This window comes from Myotis yumanensis, unplaced genomic scaffold (genome assembly GCF_028538775.1).
Source record: "Myotis yumanensis isolate MYYU_CA2020_CCGP unplaced genomic scaffold, mMyoYum1.0.hap1 SCAF_5, whole genome shotgun sequence".
Lineage (NCBI taxonomy): Eukaryota > Metazoa > Chordata > Mammalia > Chiroptera > Vespertilionidae > Myotis > Myotis yumanensis.
The window spans coordinates 66,938,099-66,960,286 of record NW_027223756.1 but is presented as its reverse complement, the minus strand read 5'-3'; the positions used below and the strand labels follow the sequence as shown (position 1 = coordinate 66,960,286).

General features: G+C 36.1%; 1 protein-coding gene across 3 annotated transcripts in view; it reads left to right on the top strand.

Moving 5' to 3' along the window:
* The window catches only part of LOC139010677 (probable ATP-dependent RNA helicase DDX60), a 103,628-nt gene that overhangs the window by 25,927 nt on the left and 55,513 nt on the right, over positions 1-22,188 (top strand). For all 3 annotated transcript variants that reach the window (XM_070415444.1, XM_070415443.1, XM_070415442.1), the window contains exons 9-17: positions 1,167-1,308; positions 2,224-2,379; positions 5,716-5,821; positions 6,282-6,397; positions 8,016-8,176; positions 13,191-13,449; positions 15,154-15,320; positions 15,854-16,012; positions 19,418-19,567. In XM_070415444.1, the coding sequence (XP_070271545.1) occupies positions 1,167-1,308; positions 2,224-2,379; positions 5,716-5,821; positions 6,282-6,397; positions 8,016-8,176; positions 13,191-13,449; positions 15,154-15,320; positions 15,854-16,012; positions 19,418-19,567 (1,416 nt within the window). The remainder of the gene's footprint in view (positions 1-1,166; positions 1,309-2,223; positions 2,380-5,715; positions 5,822-6,281; positions 6,398-8,015; positions 8,177-13,190; positions 13,450-15,153; positions 15,321-15,853; positions 16,013-19,417; positions 19,568-22,188) is intronic.

The window sequence follows — 22,188 nt, the reverse complement described above, 5'->3', positions numbered from 1 at the left end:
AATCGAACCCGGGACCCTTCAGTCTGCAGGCTGACGCTCCATCCACTGAGCCAAACCAGTCAGGGCCTAGCTCTTACGTTTTAAACTCACCAGTCAAGTGTGGAGCAGAGAAGCCTCAGTTTTCCTTCTTGGAACTTAATTCTCCCAACACTAGTATTGACTGAGGGGATGACTAGGCTCTCACTTGCTGAGGTTGCTTCCTCATACACTTCCCTGGACTAAGTGTGGTCAGAGAAGACATTCTGTCTGTGTTAGGTGGGAACATAGCCCCAGATCATCAACCTGGTAGGTGGACATCAGTGTAGACCAGTGGTCAGCAAACTGCGGCTCGCGAGCCACATGCGGCTCTTTGCCCCCTTGAGTGTGGCTCTTCCACAAAATACCAACTTCTGTGCATGGGCCACGAAGTTTCAGTCACACTGTACATGCACGCCCGCACGTGATATTTTGTGGAAGAGCCACACTCAAGGGGCGGAAGAGCCACATTCAAAGGGCCAAAGAGCCGCATGTGGCTCGCGAGCCGCAGTTTGCCGACCACTGGTGTAGACAAATGAGAATCTTTGAGTTTGAAGGATTCAGCATCTTCTAGGTCCCTGAACAATCAAATGCTCTTTATTTTTATGCTCTTTTGACCTGAAAGTAAAATTGGAAAACATTAAAACCTAAGTAAAGAACAGAGGCACATTTGAAAGCAAAAATATTTCTAAAGCCTTGGACTCTGTGTTCTTTCATATTGAAAGCATGGAAAAAAAAGGGTAGTAAGAGTTAAATATGGACTTCTCTGCTTCAGAATAAAGAACTACACTTAACTCATTTTTTTGGTCAATTTAATTTTATGTTATACTTTGACTTTTAAGGTATAAATTGTTCATAACTACCCAGATTGAAAGGGTTTACACTAACAGGAATTGGAAAGAGCCCTGCCAAGGACACTTATGTAATACTCTTTGTAATACTTTTAGCGAAAAATAAAAATTAAAAAAAAAAAAAAAAAAAAAGACAGTTTGGAAAAACTTCTCAAACACACACAAAAAAAAAAAAAAAAAAGAAAGAGCCCTGCCAATTTGCCTATCTGTTGGATTACAGACATTTTTAAAGTCATGTTATAACTTATTGCTAATATAGAAATTGTCAATAACTTGGTTTATTTAATTTCCAATTTTCAGAGAAAGTGGTGTGAATACTTCATCCTAAATAATAGAAACATTTTTGAATTTTGGAATCTGAATTTAATTCACCTTTGTGACTTAAGTGATGAGCTTTTGTTGAAGAATATTGCTTTTTACTATGAAAATGAAAATGTTCAAGGTACTATCTTAGCATATTGAAATAATTATACTTTCATCCAGAGATAAACAATGTAAAAAATATAAAACTTCAAAAATAATTTCCCTGTATTTCCAATATATAACATAACAATCATTCTCCTTCCAATCTTTGTTTATACATGTATATGTTTTATGTAGCTGCAGTTTAAGTGGGTATTGTATTTTAAAACTTCTTTTAACTTAATATTATTCCACAGATATTTTTTGAAAAAAGATTGGTAATTTAAGTTTAATTTTTCATTTAAATAAATGCATAACTTTTCCCATAATATTTACTCTGATTAATATCATCATTTACTATTAGATATTTAAGGAATATTTTTCAAAAGATAAAGCTGATTTATGCATTTGTAATATCTGATTTGTTTTTCTTTCTTTGACTTATTTTCTTAGAATAACTTTTCTGTTGCTTCTTAATAATAAAAAATAAAACACATTCTAAGAGAACTACAGCTGGGCATTATTGATGTTTCTTTGACCCCCTAGGATTTGGTTCTTTCATATTGCAAGCATTGAAATAAATTGGCTACATATAAGTTTAGCAATCCTCTATATATTTTCTGAAAAATCATAGTTTTTATTCAGTTTTATTGATTGTAACATTATGTGTGACCTAACATTTTTATTACCTTAAATGATAACTAGATATGCACCATCTGTTATTGTTAGTTAAGATAGTCATACCTTTAATACTTGTTATAAAATAGGACAAGATAAAATTTTAAATCTACAATATCATAGTCAATCTAGAGACCATTTTCATGTAGGTGCAGTGTAGAACCCACTGAAAATTTTACTGTTTGACAAGTATTTCAGAGATCTATGAATTTAATAAAAATGCATGTTTCTGCATATGTGTGAATGACTTTTAACAGTATTTTAAACTATTATTTAGGCCTACATTTGAATTTGGGAAATGAAATTATGAAAGATTATGAATATCTCTGGAATGCTGTATCAAAGTTGGTCAGAAAGTTTGATGTTGGAAAGCCATTTCCTCTGAGAACAACACAACTTAATTTTCTTAAAAAGGACCCAGTACCAATCAAAGGTAATAATACTCTAAGTTAATCTGAAATATATATAAAGCATCATTTCTCTGAAAATGTTTTGAAAGTACCACTACCTAAATACTGCAAGTATAAAAACTTTTCTGGCACTATGAAGTTTAATAATAAATTACCCTTGTTGTCATTTCATCAGGGTGATATGCTATGATTATAGTTTAGAAATGTTGTATGTTTTGCTTGTAACTAATGTTGTGATTAAAAAAAAAAAGCCAGACATAGGTTGCTGCCATTTTCATTAATTTGACAGTATATAGATCAAGTGATAATAATCTCTTATGGCCAACCATTGAGATACCAACATCCTATCTAATAATAGACAAAGATGGTAATTGACCGTACCTTTGCTATGCCTCCCATTGGCTAATCAGGGCTATATGCAAATTAGCCGCCAACAAAGATGGAGGCTAATTTGCATACTGCAGGCAGGGCGGGACAGCGTGAGCCGCCATCAGGGCCCTGTGTGCAGCCCCGCCCCCATTCGGGACCCCCATGTGCTGCCTAAGCCCTGCCCCCAGCCGGAACCCCATGGCGATTAGAGAGCAGGAAAGTGCTGCTCACAGGCAGCACCCAGCAAGGCCTGCTCCTGGGTCACCGCAGCAATCCCAGAGCAGGAAAGTGCGGCCTGCAGGCAGCCCCCATGTGCACCTGCTCCTGGGTCGCCGGCGGCGATCCCAGAGCAGGAAAGGGCGGCCTGCAGGCAGCACCCCACTCTGGCCACAGCTCAAGGAGAGTACAACAAGCAGTGGAGACCAGGAGCCTGAGAGATCAACAGAGAGGGGCGCCTGCTCCAAGCCTCCACAGTGTGGCTGGGGCCAGGCCCCCAGCACACACACACACACAACACACACACAGTGCCTACTCTGAGCCTCCAATGTGGCTAGGGGCAGACCCCCAGCGGGGACACACACACACACACACACACACACACACACACGGCAACTGCTCCAAGCCTACGTGGCACGGCTGGGGGCAGGCCCCAGTAGACATATACACACACACACAGGACGCCTGCTCCGAGCCTCTGCTGCCAGACTGTGGCTGTCAGAAGGACATCCACTGAGGACTCCCAGACTGAGGGGCAGGCTGGGCTGAGGGAACCCCACCCCCCAGTGCACTAATTTCGTGCACCAGGTCTCTAGTCTTTTTATTTAATTATAGCTAAGCTGAAAAAAACAAAATGGAAATCCCAGGGGCCTAAAATAAAGAAAGTCTGCTCCCTGGGTAATGCCAAGTAAATCACTGAGAGTTTCTGGTTATTGATCTGCCCTCCCATGCATTTGGGGCTCTGATTAACTGTATTAGCAGATAACTCTAAGCCACCTTAGTTTACAGGATTTTCTGCCAAATATTAGTGTAAATACAAATTTTCAAACAACAAAGGAAATAAGCCCTAAGAAAAACAATAAGAGAAAAAAACTAGAACTCTTCAATAATTCAGATTTTGTAATTGCCAAATCTAAAATATGCTATATATGTGTTTAAAATGTTTTAAAAAATAAAATATGAGACTTGACACATGAGAAAATAAAATACTATAAAACATCATTTTCATTTTAAAATAACCAAACTTGTAGAAATGAAAATATTATCAACAGATGAGTTAAGAAGCTGATTGAATTTTGCTAAAGAGAATTTGTGAACTAGAAATTGATCAAAAGAATTACATAGCACTAGAGATTAACACATTTTACAACTTAAATTTACACAGCTGTATGTTGATTACACTTCAATAAAACTGGAAAACAATTTATAAATAAATAAAAATCAAATAAATATAAAAATGATGTTAAAATATATGAAGATGCCCTGATTGGTGTGGCTCTTGTTTAGAGCATCATCTTGTACACCAGAAGGTTGCAGGTTTGATCCTGGTCCAGGCGTATACAGGAAGTGTTTTCTCACATCAATGTCTCTCTCTCTCTCTCTCTCTCTCTCTCTCTCTCTCCCCCTCCCTCTTTCCCTCCCTCTTCTTTTCCCTCTCCCTCTCCCTCTCTCTCCATCCCTCTACCCCTCCTTCCCTCTTCCTCTTCCCTCCCCTCCCCTCTCTTTCAAATCAGTAACCATACCTTTGGATGAGGATTAACATATATATGAAGGATAGAATGAAGAAGTCAACCTTTCATTCATTTGGAGATTCAGAAGGAGAGATTCATTCAATGTGGGTTGGGAAATAATTGAAGAGATCAAGGTTGGGCATTTGCTTGGATTGATGAAAGATAAGAATTTGCACATTCAGGATGTATTATGAATCCCAAGTGGAATAAATTAAACATGTAGATATTCACACTCTTAGGCAAATACACTCACTTGAAACAATAGAATAAAATTGTAGAATATAGAAATAAATATCTTAAAAGAATTAGTTACTTATAAAAGAACAAAAAGTCTAGTAATAGACTTTTTCAATAATAATGATAATAGAAGTCAGAATAGAGTGACATTATATATAATTCTTAAAATATAGTTTATGAATGAAGGAGTAATATTGATATTTTCAGAAATACAAAACTGATTTACCCATCATCAAAGCATCACTGATGATATTTCTGTTTGATGAATTTCAGGAAGAAGAAAATGATCCCAGAATGAATGAGAACAAAAGCTAATGGGGTTTAGGATGTGTTGATATAAGGATCTTTTTCATGACATGGAGAGAGAATATATATATCTTTCCTCTTTCCTTCTGTCAGGATAAATTCCACCAGGCAGAAACTAAAGTGCCGGTAGTCTATTGAGCCCAGAAAGATCAAATAAGTTAGTGATAAGATTAGATAAGGAAGAGAGGAAAATAAATGCAGGACAAGTTAATGAATAGATTTCCACTGTGGGCAACTACGGTTAAATTGTACTGGGACTCTCAGCCTTTGGTTGAGGACTAGTCTGGAGCATTAAATTCTTGGCACTGCTCCACATGGACCATAAGATAAAAAGTGCTCAGGCTGGAAGGTATTCGGCAAAGATAGAAACAGTGGACACCAGGGGGTAATGAGCAGAGCAATGGCAGGTTACCTAGAATTATGAACCGGATACTAAATAAAAGCTTTTATTTTCCAACTAGCATATATATGTGGCATGTATGTGATATGTCTGATATTTTCCTGCCTACTTACCTACTTAAATGATACCTACTTGTTTATATTCTACTGTTTACCAAAATGTTTTAATGGAGGAAATAGTTTTCTAGGAAAGCCTGGAATTTAATAAATGTAAATAAGATCAATGAAAAATGTTTTTTAATGCAAATTTTTAGAAAATAATGTGTAATAGCCCTGTATGAAAGTTTCACATTTGACCTTGTCTTAATATTTTGTTTGCAGACACCTCCAAGGAAAAGATGCCCAGTTTGGGTTTTATACCAATGTCATCTGAGATGGTTGATAAATTTGTTGGAGACATTTTGAAAGATTTGCCTTTCCTAAAGAGGTATAGGGCCAAAAGTGCCCCTGTAAACACTTGTATGGAGTAGAATAATTAATCATTAAAGATTCTTTGAACTATAATAGATTAGAGTATATTAGATATAATATGTGTTTGTAAAACATATGAGTTTGATATCAAATTTATCAATGTCCTTTGATTAATACTAGGTGAAAATCAACATGGTTTTAATCCTCGAGTAAAATCACTTGTGCTGCATGTTTTTAATTAATGAATTCATTAATATTTTTTGACGTTGATGGGACTGTTTAAAACATCAAGTGGATTCTGGATTATTAAGCCTCTAATAAACTGCTCTTTGGGTTCAACTATTTATATCATATCACAGAAAGAGGAAAGGGGGCTTAATTTTTAAAAGAAATATGATTGCAAATTATAATCTGTGTTATGTTATATTAGAATGTCTGTACTTTAAAATATGAATATATTTCTTTTTATCTCATAGGGATGATCCGATTGTAACTTCACTGGTTAAACATAAGGCGTTTGATGAGCTTATACATTGGCATTCTCACAGACCTCTTAGTGATGATTATGATAGGGCAAAGTCCACTTTTAATGGTGAGCTCTGTGACTATGGTGAAATAAACTAAAACCAATTTCATTCTCTGTCTTTTATCTCAGAATGAAATATCAGCATATTATGTGCCACAAATTATATTTCTTGAGTAAGACTAGTCCAGAAAATATGTAGGTGAATGTCAGTAAAGATGGTAGTGAAGAGTCCCATTTCGTTTACTGACAGTCATATGTACATAGGTATGTAGGTGTCTTAGGAGGAAGTATACAAAGATGACATTTGTCCCCACAAAAGTTAGAAGCTGTCTTAAGCAAAAACAATTTATAATTGAAGAATTCTATGTATTCCTTGATGTCAAAAATATTGAGGCCATAGTCTTTCAAGCAATTGCATTTGCTTTCACACCACCCAATTGACGGCATGTAACAAGTGCCAGCATTTTATCTGCCTTCATGCTTAGGATGGTAGGAACTATAAATGGAGGCGCATAAAACCACTAGCAGTACATCAACAGAGGTTGAATTAGGGATCTGATGTCCTTGGATAATTCATTTCACCTTTGTTCTGTGCTCACACCCACTCCTCCTCCTCGCAAATTGACAAAACTTACTTTCAGGAGAATCTAGGAGTGTGCACAGTAATCATGCTCATATGAAATAGTCATCAGCCTGCTATAAACAACTAACAAGATCCTGCGAGATGCAAGGTGATCTTTTAGATCAGCGGTTCTTAACCTGTGGGTCGCCAACCTGTGGGTCGTGACCCCTCTGGAGGTCGAACGACCCTTTCACAGGGGTCGCCTAAGACCATCGGAAAACACATATGTAATTACATATTGTTTTTGTGATTAATCACTTTGCTTTAATTATGTTTGATTTGTAACAATGAAAATACATCCTGCATATCAGATATTTATAGTACGATTCATAACAGCAGCAAAATTACAGTTATGAAGTAGCAATGAAAATAATATTATGGTTGGGGGTCACCACAACATGAGGATCTATATTAAAGGGTTGCGGCATTAGGAAGGTTGAGAACCACTGTTTTAGATGAACCATTAACACCCTTCAAAGTGGTTTGATTTGACATGTAGATAGGCATAGAAAAATTAATTAGCATAGTTATTCCCTTTGAGTATTGTACTTTTTCTTGGGTAAGGGAGTATGTCACAGCTTGACTGTTAAGATTTCCTCTGTTATTAGATTTTACCATAGTGTAAGTTTTTCTCAGCTGCCAAACTCTTGATTCTGTGACTATGGTCTGGAGTAATGATTTTTCCTTTAAGTGATGCAAGAAGCCAGAATATCCTAAATGGCTATCTTCTTGACTCTGCCTCTACTTTCCTTTTCTTAACTTTAGTCACAAGACATATGACAAAAGTAATGCCCAGAATCTGTCATCGCATCCTGATATTTGTTTTGAGAGGTAGATAATGAAAGAATGCTTTATCATGTATATCCTTTAAATAAAGTAAGGAATTATTCTACAGATAAGAGATAGTCTGAGTTAAAGATCCCCTCTTTACAAAAAGTGAACAGTAAGTTACAGTTCCAAACTCAAAAAGAAAGTGCGTGTTAGATTGGGATGATGTGAGTAATTAGTGAGAATACCATTGAAGAAATGCAGTTGTATTACATTTTATCTTTTCCTTTTCAGGAAACCCTAGAGATCCTTATTATCTTAAATCTCTGCAAAAGTTTCAAGTTTTTCAGCGATTTTATGGAAATTCATTAGAATCAGTCTCTCCCAAACTCATTGTAACTCAAGATGTCAAGCCAAAGAAGAATTTCAGTAAACCCAAGACCAAAAAGGCAAATGTAGGTTCTATAAAAATATTTTACTTTTTATTTTTGCCTCTTTTTAAGCTATTTTGTTCAGTTACTGGTAGTTTCTTAAATGCTATGCCTATATACTGTATGGTCACCTATTATTTTATTTACTTGCTAAGATGCTCTAATCTGCATATCTAAAATATATATATTTTTCAACAAAAATAAAACTAAAGGCTTGGATGTAAAAACATTGAGATAACAGTAAAAATCTATCTAGCTCTTTGGGAGTTCCTGTTCAAGATGGCAATATAAGAGGTTGCTGAACTCACCTCCTCCTATGGACACACTGAATTTATACCTCACTTAGCTATTCCCTTTAAAATTCCCACTGAAGGAAATCCAGAAGCTAGCTGAATGGACTCTTACACATTGGGTGAATGAGAAAAACCCCCAATAAAACTGGAGGATGAAGCTGAGACATAACTCTTGCAGTAAACCCCACTCCTGGCACAGTGATGTACAGGGTGGGGCAAAAGTAGGTTTTTAGTTATTTGTATGGAAAATAATGCAATAATTAATAAATAATAATAAAGGAATAAACTCTGTATTTTTGCTTATTCACTACTTTAAACCTACTTTTGCCCCACCCTATAAAGTTAGGAAGAAACATAATTCTCATCTCTCCCTCAGGAGGGAAGGGTTTGGACCCAACATTTAGTACCCCAACTTTAATAGGCCCCCAAGACATATACTCTGAATGCCAATGGGGCTTGTTTCCACAAGACCCATAAGACAATACAAAACAAAGACACAGTTCTTAACAGGCTTGCACTGTACTTGCCTAGCTATCCCTTCCAGGGCTCAGCCAGAGGCAGCCAAGTAAAACACCCATCTCCCATCCTTTCCCTGAAAATTGAATCCATTTTCATACCTTAAAAACTGCTGCCTTGCAGTCAGTCTTCTCATCTCTATAACCTGCTTCTGGTGGACAGTGTAATAATGTAAATAAATGTAATGTATTTTTCATAAGCCAAATGGTAACCACAAAGCTAAAACATATAATATATAGACAAAAGAGAAAGAAATCTAAGCATAGAAATCTAAGCATTATAGAAAATTATTAAATCACACAGGAAAAAACAAGAGAAAAAAAGAACAAAGGAATTATAAAATTAGCCAGAAAAAAATTTAACAAAATGGTAATTGTAAATCAGTACCTGTCAATTATTTTAAAGATAAATGGACTAAATTATCCTATCAAAAGATATACACCAGCTGAATAAATAATAGCAAAAGATCCAACTATATGCTTTCTACAAGAGACTCACTTCTCCTATAAGGACACATTGACTAGAAGTAAAAGGATGGAAGAAGATATTTCATGTAAATGAAATAAAAAACGAACAAACAGGGGTAGCTATACTTACATTAGAGAAAACAGATGTTAGGTCAAAGACTATAATAAGAGAGAAAGAAGGACATTATATAATGAGAAAGTTACGAACCTGAAAGCTTTTTCTCTAAGATCAGGAATAAGACAAGAAAGTTTACTCTTTCCACTTTTATTCAAAACTAGAGGCCCAGTGCATGGATTCTTGCACTGATGGGGTCCCTCAATCTGGTCTGTGGGAATCAGGCCAAAACCAGCAGTCTGACATTGCCCGAGGGGTCCCGGAGTGCAAGAGGGCACTCTGCAAAGTTGCTGCTGCTCAGCAGCTCCTGTGTTGAGCATCTGCCCCCTGGTTGTCAGTGCATGTCATAGCTACTGCCCTGTCAGCCTGTTGGCCACTCGCTTAGGCTTTTATATATATTCTAGAAGCCAGTTGCATGAAGATTCGTGCAATAGGCCTTCCTTCCCCTGGCTGCTGGCACCGGTTTTCCTCCAGCACCCGGGACCCAGGCCTTTGATCTGGCCGCAGTGGAGAAGCCACGCCTCGAGGCTAGGCTTCTTTCCTCTGGCTGCAGCGAGGCTTGGCTTCTCCGCTGCGGCCGCAGCGGGGCTTGGCTTCTCCGCTGCAGCACTGAAGCGGAGAAGCCAGGCCTCTTCAGTCTTCAGTCTTCAGTCTTCAGTCTTCGCTCCTCACCTGAGTATGCAAGTTTACTGCCATCTTTGTTGGGTTAATTTGCAAAGTCACTCTGATTGGTTGGTGGGCATAGCAGAGTGACACAAATTTGCATGTTTCTCTTTTATTAGAGTAGATAGATAGTACTGGAAGTTCAAGTCCAGCTAGAACAATTAGGCAAGAAAAAGAAATAAAGGCATCCCAATTGAAAAGTAAAAACTAACACTGTCTCTCTTTGCAGATGACATGATAGTATATGTAAAGGCCCCAAAGACTCCACCAAAAAACTGTTAGAATCTACACTAATAAAAGAGAAACATGCAAATTGGTGTCACTCTGTTATGCCCACCAGCCAACCAGAGTGACTATGCAAATTAACCAAACAAAGATGGCGGTTAATTTGCAAATGCAGTCATGGAGCGAAGACTGAAGGCTCCAGCCAGAGTGAAGACTGAAGACTGAAGACTGAAGACTGAAGACTGAAGAGGCTTGGCTTCTCCTCTGTGGCTGGACCAAAGGCCTGGGTCCCGGGTGCAGGAGGAAAACCGGTGCCAGCAGCCAGGGGAAGGAAGGCCTATTGCACGAATCTTCATGCAACGGGCTTCTAGTCAATAAATAAATTCAGTAAAGTTGCAGGTACAAATCAATATACATAAATCTATTGCATTTCTAAACACTAATAATGAACTATCAGAAACAGAAATTAAGAAAACAGTCCCATTTTCAATTTCATTTAAAATAATAAAATACTGGCCTGGCCAGGTTGCTAAATTGGTTGGAGTGTCATCCCATACATCAAAAGGTTGTGGGCTTGATTCCTATTCATGGCACATACCTAGGTTTCAGGTTCGATCCTCAGTTGAGGTGCACACAGGAAGCAACTGATCAAAGTTTCTCTCTCACATTGATATCTCTCTCTCTCTCTCTCTCTCCCCCCCTCTCAGTAAGAAAACCAATAAAAACATTCTTGGGTGAGGATTTAATAAAAAAAATAAAATACCAAGAAATAAATTTAACCAAGGAGGTGAAAGAACTAAATTATAAGATACTGATAAAAGAAACTAAAAAAGAAACAAGGAAATGGAAAGACATTCCATGCCTATGAACTAGAAGAATTAGTATTAAAAATGTCCATACTACCAAAAGCAATCTAAAGACTCAATACACTCACTATCAAAATTCCAATGGCATTTTCACACAAACAATTCTTATATGTGAAATCTAAAAAAAAAAAAAAAGTCAAACTGCTAGAAACAGACTGTAGAAAAGTTGCCAGCAGCTGGGAGTTGGAGGAAATAGGGAGAGGTTAGTAAAAGGGTACAAACTTTCAGTTCTAAAAGAAATAATGTCTGAGGAGCTCATGTAAAACATGGTGACTATAGTTGATAACATTGTATTATATAATTGACATTTGCTAAGAAAGTAGATGTTAAATGTTCTAACCATAAATAAATACGTGAGGTGATGAATGGGTAAATTGACTCAATGTGGGGAACCCTTCCAAAATGTATATGTATATCAATCACCAGGATGTACACTTTAAGTATCTTACAGTGTTATATGCCAAGTATGTCTCAATAAAGATGAAATTAAAAAAGGAAATCCATGAAGAAATGAGGACATTTGTTCTTATAGTAAAAAAGCAGCTTCCCCAAGCCGAACTAGGTGGTCATAATTTTTCTATTTGTCATGATGACATTTTTTATAGCCAATTTTATTAATGAGAACATCCAATTACAGCTTTCTTCATTTAGGGCTATCAAGATGTACCTTCTTCATTTTTTTTTTTTTTTTTGAGAGGTGATAAAATGGCAAGTTTGTAAAAATCCTCATTACATAGTACAGGTCCTAAAGACAAAAAATTCCATGCTTTTTTTTTCTTCTGCATTGTTAGAAATTAATCTCATGGGAATTAAATACCCTTAGTACTATATAAGTGTGCTCTTTTGGCAGCAGTTTAATAAATCTGCATATTCAAGAAAAAAGCATTTTCAAAGGCAAAGAGCCAAGCGACATCCTTGTCCTATTGAGACAAAACCATGCTGAGTTAACCCAAGACAGTACATTTGGAAGATTAAAACATCGGGAAACCTCAATATTTATTGATTAGAATTAAACACTGAGAAAGTGATGGCAACTAAAATTGACTTCATTATAGGCAAAGTTTAAGTATTAATTTCATGACTGACCAGAATAGTGCAAGATTTGTCAGAATTATCTTGCAAATACAGCAATTATCTAACTTGCCTTTGTATATTAATAAACCAAAATGGTAAAAATCTATTAAAAGTGGCTCCATCTTGTGTTTAAGTCAATTGGAAATGCATATCTAGATATCGCAAATCTGTTGTACTTATGTTGCTGCTTTTTCCCACTCCTTTCTGTTGTTTTCTTTATATTCCTCATTCATTCATCAAATATTATAAACTAAATATTTTGACTTATAACATCTAGACAACTCAGTTTCAAGGACATTAAACTAGAGAGGAAGTATGACAAACAAAATCACAGCTACAATACATGTGATGAGTGCTTTGATAGATGCCCAGGAAGAGGAGGAATACATGACTTAATCTTAAGAGAATTAGGAAAGGCTTCATGGAAGAAATATCTTGAGGGACAAGTAGGTGACCATGGAGGAATGCAAGAGGGAACCAATTCTAGAGGTAGCAGCAGGAACCAGTGCATGAAGACGTGAAAAAAATAGTGCCCTGGTGTTTCTGATTTTGTTATATTTACTCTTTGATTTATAATATAGATTACTCATAAACCTAGAAAATCACCTAATCTTTATACTCACTAAATTAAAATGTCATAAGTTTTCAATTACAAGAGGCTTTAATTTTAAGAAACAGACACAGACTAAAATTGCGCCTATTCACGAATGGGATGATAGTCCAAAAAACTAATATACACTTAAAAATATTGTCTCATTCATGAAATATTGGAATATTTCCAACTTGATTCATGATATGTTTCTTTTCTTTTTTGGGCAGGAGACAAAGGCTGAAATAATTACTAGAGAGAATAGGAAGAGATTACTTGCCAAGGAAGAACAAAAAGAAGAGAGTAAGTGGAGTGTTCTGTCACACTCCATTGAGGAGGAAATGAAAGAGAATTTAAACTCTGGAATACAGAACCTGGAAGATTTTTTGAAATCATGTAAAAGTAACTTGGTGAAATATCAAGTTGAAATGGTAGGGTTAACTGCCTGCTTGAAAGCATGGAAAGAACATTGTAGAAGCCAAGTTAAAGGTATATGATTCTATGTTTTTTATTTTGATGAATTGGAGGATTGATAAAAAATAGAATGATGATAGCTGTCACTTATTAAGTGGAAATTTGTGTTAGAAGCTTTAGACCCATTATCTGATTTTATCCTTACAAAATTCCTCCAAGTATTCTTCCCTCTATTTCAGTGGTTCTCAACCTTCCTAATGCTACGACCCTTTAATACAGTTCCTCATGTTGTGGTGACCCCCAGCCATAAAATTATTTTCGTCGCTACTTCATAACTGTAATTTTGCTACTGTTATGAATCATAATGTAAATATCTGATATGCAGGATGTATTTAGGTGACCCCTGTGAAAGGGTCGTTCAGTCCCCAAAGGGGTCGCGACCCACAGGTTGAGAACCGCTGCTCTATTTTATCAATGAACAATGAAATCTCAGACAGGGTCCCAGTAGCAAATATTCAGCACATTCATAAACAAATTAAAATAAAAGAGAGGTTTAAAGAAATTACAAAGTTGTAGGAATGATTAAGGGAACCCACAAAGGTGATGAGGCACTCTGGGAGAATCTGTCATTCATCTTTGAGATCTGAAATACAAACATTTTCTTTCTGGGTAAAATTGGGATCATGTTTATTATCTTACTGAGTTTTTCCAGAAGTTGCTGTGGTTCCATGCACTCTGCTTTGCAATTTCTATAATAGATAATAGAAAAGAAAAGAACAGATGGGAAGAGGAAGATAAAGGAGAAATAAGACTGGGTAGAGATATGTAAATTGATAGCCTGTGAATTGATCATGTGCCATATCTCCAAACTGACAATTGTTCTGAGTAAAGTTAATTGATGTCCGTCTTGAGGTTCTCCGCATTTGAATCTGCTTAACACAGGCTCACCAGGTTCTTTATTCCCCACACTCTCATTCTACTTCAATCTGCTCTAGCAAAGTCATCCTTTCACTGTGGATTCCATTACATTGGAAAGCCTGAGACTTGGCTTAGGTGTTTCTCCCAAACCAACATGTTGTAAGAGAAATCAGAATGAACAGTGGCTTACCCTCCTGGAAAATAAGAATAATAACATACTAAATTTATTTTGTAGCTTCTTATAGCATTTAGTAGGTGTTTGGTAATATTTGCTGAATATAGATTGATTAGAAGACAGGTAGAATCAAAGACAGCCTTAAAATGCTAAGTATGGAAAGATTAGCAGTGGTGCAAAAAGATTATATGTGCACGACTATAAAGCAACAAAGAGGAATTAGCAAAGTCTGTCCTGGCAGGTGTATTAGGCTGATTGAATTGAGAGGCTCCATTGATTATGCCAAATACTTATTTGTGGTCAAGAGCAGACCTCAATAAATGTTGCTAAGTTTTTAACTAGATATTTAAAGTCATCCGAATATTTTTCTTTGAACACAGTAGAGAAAGTGTGAAAATAATAGGTGGAGAAAATATTTGTTGTTCCCCAGAACTTGCACAAATTTGAACTTTAATGATCTTATTTCTATCATGAGCTATAAGATTTTTCTTTTTCTTCAACTTTGTCCATAGAGATGATGACGTGTGTATAGTTGCACTTTAATATTATTTTATTTAGTATTTTGTGTTCCAAAACCTCCATCAATGTTAGGATAGTGAATTTAATTAGGTCAAATTGATAGCTTGGATGACATAAATTTATTGTTTTTGGTGGTCTTTATAACAACTGTGTTGTTCTTTGCCAAGGTGAAACCACAAAAGATTTAAGTATAGCTGTTCAAATGATGAAAAGGATCCACTCCTTGATGGAAAAATACCCAGAATTTTTGCAAGAGGCAGATCGGCAACTCATAGCCAGATGCCTTAAGTATTTAGGATTTGACGAGTTGGCAAGTTCTTTAAATCCAACTGAGGTAATGTTTTCAGAATAGTTCCATTTTAATAGAATAATTATTAGGTGTATATAAAGGGTCTTGGAAATACAATCACCTCTTCTAGGTGTTTTTAACTGAAAATATTTACTTTGAATTCATAATCATTATTAGCAACCTAGCTGCCCAAATTTGAAGTAATCTGGAATTAGAAAGCTTATACAAGTGTTTGGACAAACATTAAATGCCAGATAATCTATGCAGACTTGTAAAACTAATCCTATGTTTAATTCTAGCAAAAAATTTAAACAGTATAATGGGATTCTTCAATTGTCTTTACATATACTAGATTGTAGCTGCAAAGATCTTGATGGATATTTGAAAACTTTGGTGTCTGTTAATTTACTCACGGTTAAGATGATGAGTAGGTTCTAAAATACTTCAGCAAAGATATTACAAAATTTAAAAAAGTGTTAAATTTTTTCTCATAAAATATGCTAGTAATAAATGTTTTAATTATTTGAATGATGTTCTAATTTAAAATCACTTTCAAATGAACTTTTAAAATAATGTAGGTTGCAGAAGATGGCATAAAGGAGAAGAAAAAGAATAAATATTCAATTGGCATTGGGCCTGTTAGGTTTCAACTACAATATATGGGCCATTTTTTGCTACGAGATGAGAGAAAAGATCCAGATCCCAGAGTTCATGATTTTATTCCTGACACATGGCAGGTAATGACTGAATGAAACAGGCCTTTTATTTATTATTAAATTTGATCTGAGGATCTTTTCATTATTGTGGCGCTACCTATTATATTTGTCATTAACTTCTTAATATTGAGTCATATCATTTAAAATTATTTTGTTATTGGGAATGTCAAGTGTAGACTTTTTTCAACCTAAAGAAAGTGAAATTTTTATTTTGTTCATTTCTTATTACTAGACCATTGCCTTGGAGGTACTCTGATGAGTTCACATGCATATTTTTGAAGTTGTGTGTCATCCAGTTGTATCATTATGGAGCAGCCTCCAAGTTTTCCCTTTGTCAGTAGGATTTAATATGTAAAGCTATAAATTGTGCACAGAGAAATTGGGTACATTAAACTGTGTAGACAAGTGTTTATATATTTACATGCCTCATCTGTTACCATAATAGCTATTCTTCTACAAATAAGTGTAAAATTAGTATTAATGGGTATAAAATTTGGAATGACATGGTGTGTTTCTTCATAGACTAAACAATATAAAATTTCTAATAAATTCAACATGTTTACCCACAAAAGTGCAATTGCATAGTTTCAATCTAATGGACTGTCCTATTCAGAATCTGACTTCATCTTTTTGTTGTTGTTTATTTTTGCGGAAGATATCAGAAATGTTTACTTTTATTTTACATTGCCTTTCCTTTCTTGAACAATTAAGTGTTGGCTTTTTAAAAAAAACTTAGCACCAAAATGAAAAATTTTATCTCTCAGGGGCAGTGCCCCAAGGATTTTGCTTTGGAAAATCAAAGGAATTCAGAATGAAATGAGAGACTTTATTCAGCACCAAGATTGCCGTCAACCCCAAGACCTAGTCCTACTGCACAGTGGCTTACAGTCCGCCTACACTGATGACTTTAGGTTTACATTTCTGAGTCTTAGGCATTTTTTCTACACATAGATTTCACAGTCAGAGCCTAGATAGTAGTACATATTATGCTCGAATTCTCCAAGAAAATTTAATCTCCCATGGCTCCTTTTGATACAGGATAACTTAACGCTAGTCATAATTGTGGGCTCCAAGTTTTTTTTTACTTGTAGTGGTTCTTATTTATTTATTTTAAATTAATTTATTTTTAATACCTCTTTCACCCATTTTTGTCCCATTCCTCACCACCCCCCACCCCCCAGTTCTTTGGCAACCTCCAATCTGGATTCTTTCTTTCTCTTTCTTTTCTTTTCTTTTCTTTTCTCTTCTCTTCTCTTCTCTTCTCTTCTCTTCTCTTCTCTTCTCTTCTCTTCTCTTCTCTTCTCTTCTCTCCTCTCCTCTCCTCTCCTCTCCCCTCCCCTCCCCTCCCCTCCCCTCCCCTCCCCTCCCCTCCCCTCCCCTCCTCTCCTCTCCTCTCCTCTCCTCTTCTCTTTCCTTCCTTCCTTCCTTCCTTCCTTCCTTCCTTCCTTCCTTTCTTTCTTTCTTTCTTTCTTTCTTTCTTTCTTTCCTCCCTCCCTCCCTCCCTCCCTCCCTCCCCCTTCCTTCCTTCCTTCCTTCCTTCCTTCCTTCCTTCCTTCCTTCCTTCCTTCCTTCCTTCTTTCCTTCCTTTCTTTCTTTCTTTCTTTCTTTCTTTCTTTCTTTCTTTCTTTCTTTCTTTCTTTCTTTCTCTGTTTCTCTCTCTCTCTCCTCTCTCTCTCTCTCTCTCTCTCTCTCTCTCTCTCCTCACCTGAGGATAATTTTCCATTTTTAGAGAGAGAGGAAAGACAGAGAGAAATATTGATGTGAGAGAAACACATCGATTGGATGCCTCATGCGCCCCAACCAGGGTCTGGGCCTGGGAGGAACCTGCAACTGAGGTATGGTGCCCTTGATCAGAATTGACCCCAGGACCCTTCAGTCTGCAGGTGTATACTCTGTCCACTAAGCCAAACCGGCTAGGTCCTTTCTTTCTTTCTTTTTTAATCTTCCTCTGATTGACTTCTTTCACTAAGCATAATTTCGCAAGGTCCAAGGTCCATTTATTTAATTGCAAATGACTAGATTTTATTTTTTTAAATGGCTAGATGGTATTATATTGTGTGTGTGTGTGTATATATATATATATATATATATATATATATATTTATAATATCACAATTTTTTATCCATTTAATCATTGATGGACACTTAGGTTGTTTTCATGTCTTGGGAGTGCATATATCTTTTTGAATTAGTGTTATCATTTTCTTCCAATAAATACGCAGAAGTGGAATTGCTGGATGATAAAGTAGTTGTATGTTTAATTTTTAAGAAAATTTTACACAGTTTTTTTATAGTAGCTGCACAAATTTACATTCTCACCAACAGTGCAGAAAGGTTCCCTTTTCTCCACATAGTTGCAAAGTTATACTGAAAGTGTATTAATATATTTGTTTTGGTAACATGCTCTTCACATTATTAACACAAAAGTCATCATTGCTAAATACTTCCCTCTTAGAGCATTTTTTGCTACATTCCATGAATTTGGTATATGTCGATTTTCATTTGTCTCAAAGTATTTTTTATTTTTCTTTGGATTTATTCTTTGACCCATTGTTGATTAGTCTTTCCATATCTATGAATTTTACACTTTTCTTTGTGTAATTGATTTCTACTTTTATACCACTTTGGTTGGTCATGTTTGATATTAATTTAGCTTTCTTATGTTGATGATGGTGGGGTACCTTAAAAAAAATCCCTGCCTCTTTTTTAGGAGCAGGAGAACCAGTGCTTATTTCAGTACAGGACACAAGGCAGTCAAGTTATCTTCATTAATCCTATAAACATTACAATTCTTTTGATGCTCCCTTCACTTTGGAGTGTGTTCCAGAGTGGACCTAGATTAAGAGAACATGCAAATTGGGGCCCTGGATGTTTTTTCACATACCACCCATCATACAGACATGATTCTTTGAGTAGTCATCATTTTGATGAATAAAAGGATAGGCTGAAGGGATGAAGATCCCACATTCCCTCCAAAGTAGGTACCTGGCATTCTTATATTTAGAAATTAGAAGGTAAGTAATAAAATAATAAATCATTGATTTTTTTCTCTTCCTCAGCTGCTTTCTTACCATCATAAAAATACATATTGGCTACTTCTTAGAACTGAATTTCTCAAAGCCATTCTGCACTGAATGACCAATAATTAGAAAAAAGGTCTTCTCAACAGCAAGATATTTTATTCAGACTCACTCTCTGTTTTCCCCACACACAAACACACCTTAAATTGCTCAAAAGCATAACAATTCTCTCTTCTGAGAGATTATCATGAATTTTTCAGGTTTTTCTATAAATCTCTTCATGTGTTTGCAACTCCCAATCATTCCTTTTGAGGTTCAGAAATTTATACTGAAAGTGTATTAATATATTTGTTTTGGTAACATGCTCTTCACATTATTAACACAAATGGTGCTCTGAATCCTGCAGCGAGAGCTCCTTGATGTTGTGGATAATAATGAATCAGCTGTGATTGTTGCTCCAACGTCCTCAGGCAAAACCTATGCTTCCTACTACTGCATGGAGAAAGTGCTAAAGGAGAGCAATGAAGGGGTGGTTGTGTATGTCTCACCAACAAAGGTAGTGCTCAAGTGACTTCAATTTGCTCTTTCATTCTTGAATCCCCTCTTTTAAAATAATACGTGTAGTCATGTGATAAATCTGTTCCACTTTTTATTTATTCATTTTCCAGTTTTGATATACTAGAGGCCTGGTGCACAAATTCGTGCATGAGTGGGGTCTGGCTGACCCACCCCGATTGGGGCCGATCAGGCTGGGCAGGCTGAGAGGATGAGCCGGGAGGTTGGCAGGCTGGCCCTGCCCACAATCAGGGTTGGGGGGGTAATAGGGTGTGCAGTGCGCGTCAAAGCAAACTCATTCTGATTGTTCTGGTGTTTCGGTAGCTTGGCTTTTCTATATATAGATAATTGACATACAACATAATGATTTGACATATGTACACATTGTGAAATGATTATAGCAATGAGTTTAGTTAACATCCATCATCTCAAATAGTTACATTTTTTCTTATGATATAAACTTTTAAGATCTACTCTCTTAACAACTTTGTAATATACAATACAATATTTTTAACTGTAGTCCCCATGCTGTACATTACATCCCCAGGACTTATCTTTCATCTGAAAGTTTGTACCTTTTGACCACCTTCACCCATTTCATATAGCCTCCATCCCTGCCTCTGGCAACTAAATCCTGTTCTCTGTTTCCATGATTTAATTTATTTTAACCTGCATTTTCTCTTTTTAGTTTCGGAGGTCAAATAGTACTTTCCTTAGCACCATCATGAGGAAAAAGTCTGGTCTTGTGATCTTGTCATTCAGCTTGAATTGAGAGAAGTACCCATACTTTACTGGGCACTGTTGAGTCACTTAAGAACCTACTAGTGCCTCTGCAGAATTTATGGGATGTATCTAATCAGCTGTTGGGCCTTAGTGACTGCCCCATTTCTCAAGTCAGGTTGTTCTGTCATATTTCTTTTATGTCTAGAACTCATAATGTTGAACTTGAAAATAGAAGGTATGATTTTTGTCATTCAGGAGGTTTTATTTATAGAAAGTATAAGTTTACATATCCTCATTCACCACCTTTTGTTTTAAATATGATTACAATTAAGAAAGGCAAATCTAGTTGAGATAACTTTAATTCTATAGATTAATGTGAATTCAGACTCTGTTTTATTTTCTAGAAAAATGTGTAGTATTGAGTGACTTGTGGTCAGCCTAAAATTAATCAATATATTAGTTGAAATTAGCATTTTAGTTTTTTAATTTTTAATTTTATGTTTTGAGAAGAAGAGAGAGAGAGATTGAGAGAGGAGAAAGAAGAGAGAAGAGAGAAAGGAAGAAAGAGAAACATTGATGTGAGATAGAAAGATTGATCAGTTGCCTTCCACACGTGCCCCAAATGGGAATCAAACTCACAACCTAGATATGTGCCCTGATTGGTAATCAAACCTGAAACCTTTTAATGGACATAATGATGCTTCAACCAAGTTAGTTACCTGGCTTGGATTAGCACTTTATTATTTTTTGTAGCTTTTTTGTTTTTCATGTTTATGAAAACAATAAGTATTCATTGTTGGAATGTAATACAGCATATCAAGAAAAATTAAGCTGGCCCAGCCAGTATGGCTCAGTGGTTGAGTGTTAACCTATAAACCAGGAGATCATAGTTCTATTCCTGATCAGGGCACATGCCAGGGTTTGTGGGCTTGATCCCCAATAAGGGGCTTGGCTTGCAGGAGACAAACAATTAATGATTCTCTCTTATCATTGATGTTTCTATCTCGCTTTCCCTCTCTGAAATCAATAAAAATATATTTATATATAAAAAAAGGAAAGTTAAGCTGACTAGAAGTGGAATTGGTACTCTTCAAAAAGTTTAAATTTATTTTAATTCCCACTGGCAGTACATGGTAGTACACATTCTCTTGTCTTTTAATCATTTAAAAAGTTTTTGCCATACTGATAGATGAAAACTTTTATCTCATATTTAAATTTGCATTTTTGTGATTTGGGCATCTTTATGTGTGATTTGGGGGTATTGAAATGTCTTTATTCATAAACCAATTGTAAATGTATTTGCCCATTTTTCTTTTTTGGGGGGGAAAGGTAATGTCTTTTTATTAATTTACTATAATCCCAGTGCACAAAAATTCATGCACTAGGGGGGTTCTCTCAGCCCGGCCTTCACCCTCTCGCAGTCTGGGAGCCCTCAGGGGTGTCCCACTGATGGCTTAGGCCCCTCCCCACGGACATCCCTGTGGGAGCACACTGATCACCAGGGGGCAGCTCTGGTCCTGCCCACCCCCATCACCCCTCCACCGCTGCCTGTTGCCGCCCCCAGCTCACCAGCCCTGCCCCCCGCCGACCAGTCATTCTGACATTAAGTCGATTTGCATATTAAGCTTTTATTATATAGGATCAGAATTTTGTATAGTTAGTATACGATTTCTCTTTAGATTATAATAAATATACTTTTATTTGTCATTTTGTCTTTTTATTATATTATGGTTACATTAATTATAACAATATTTTGTTAATATTTTTGTATAGTCATATCTATCAATACTTTCATTTAGCTTTTTCATGTGTGCTTAAGCATATAAAATATATGAAGTTCTTATTTTCTATTATTTTTATGCTTATGTTTTAAAATTTACAGGTTAATCTATGTGTAAT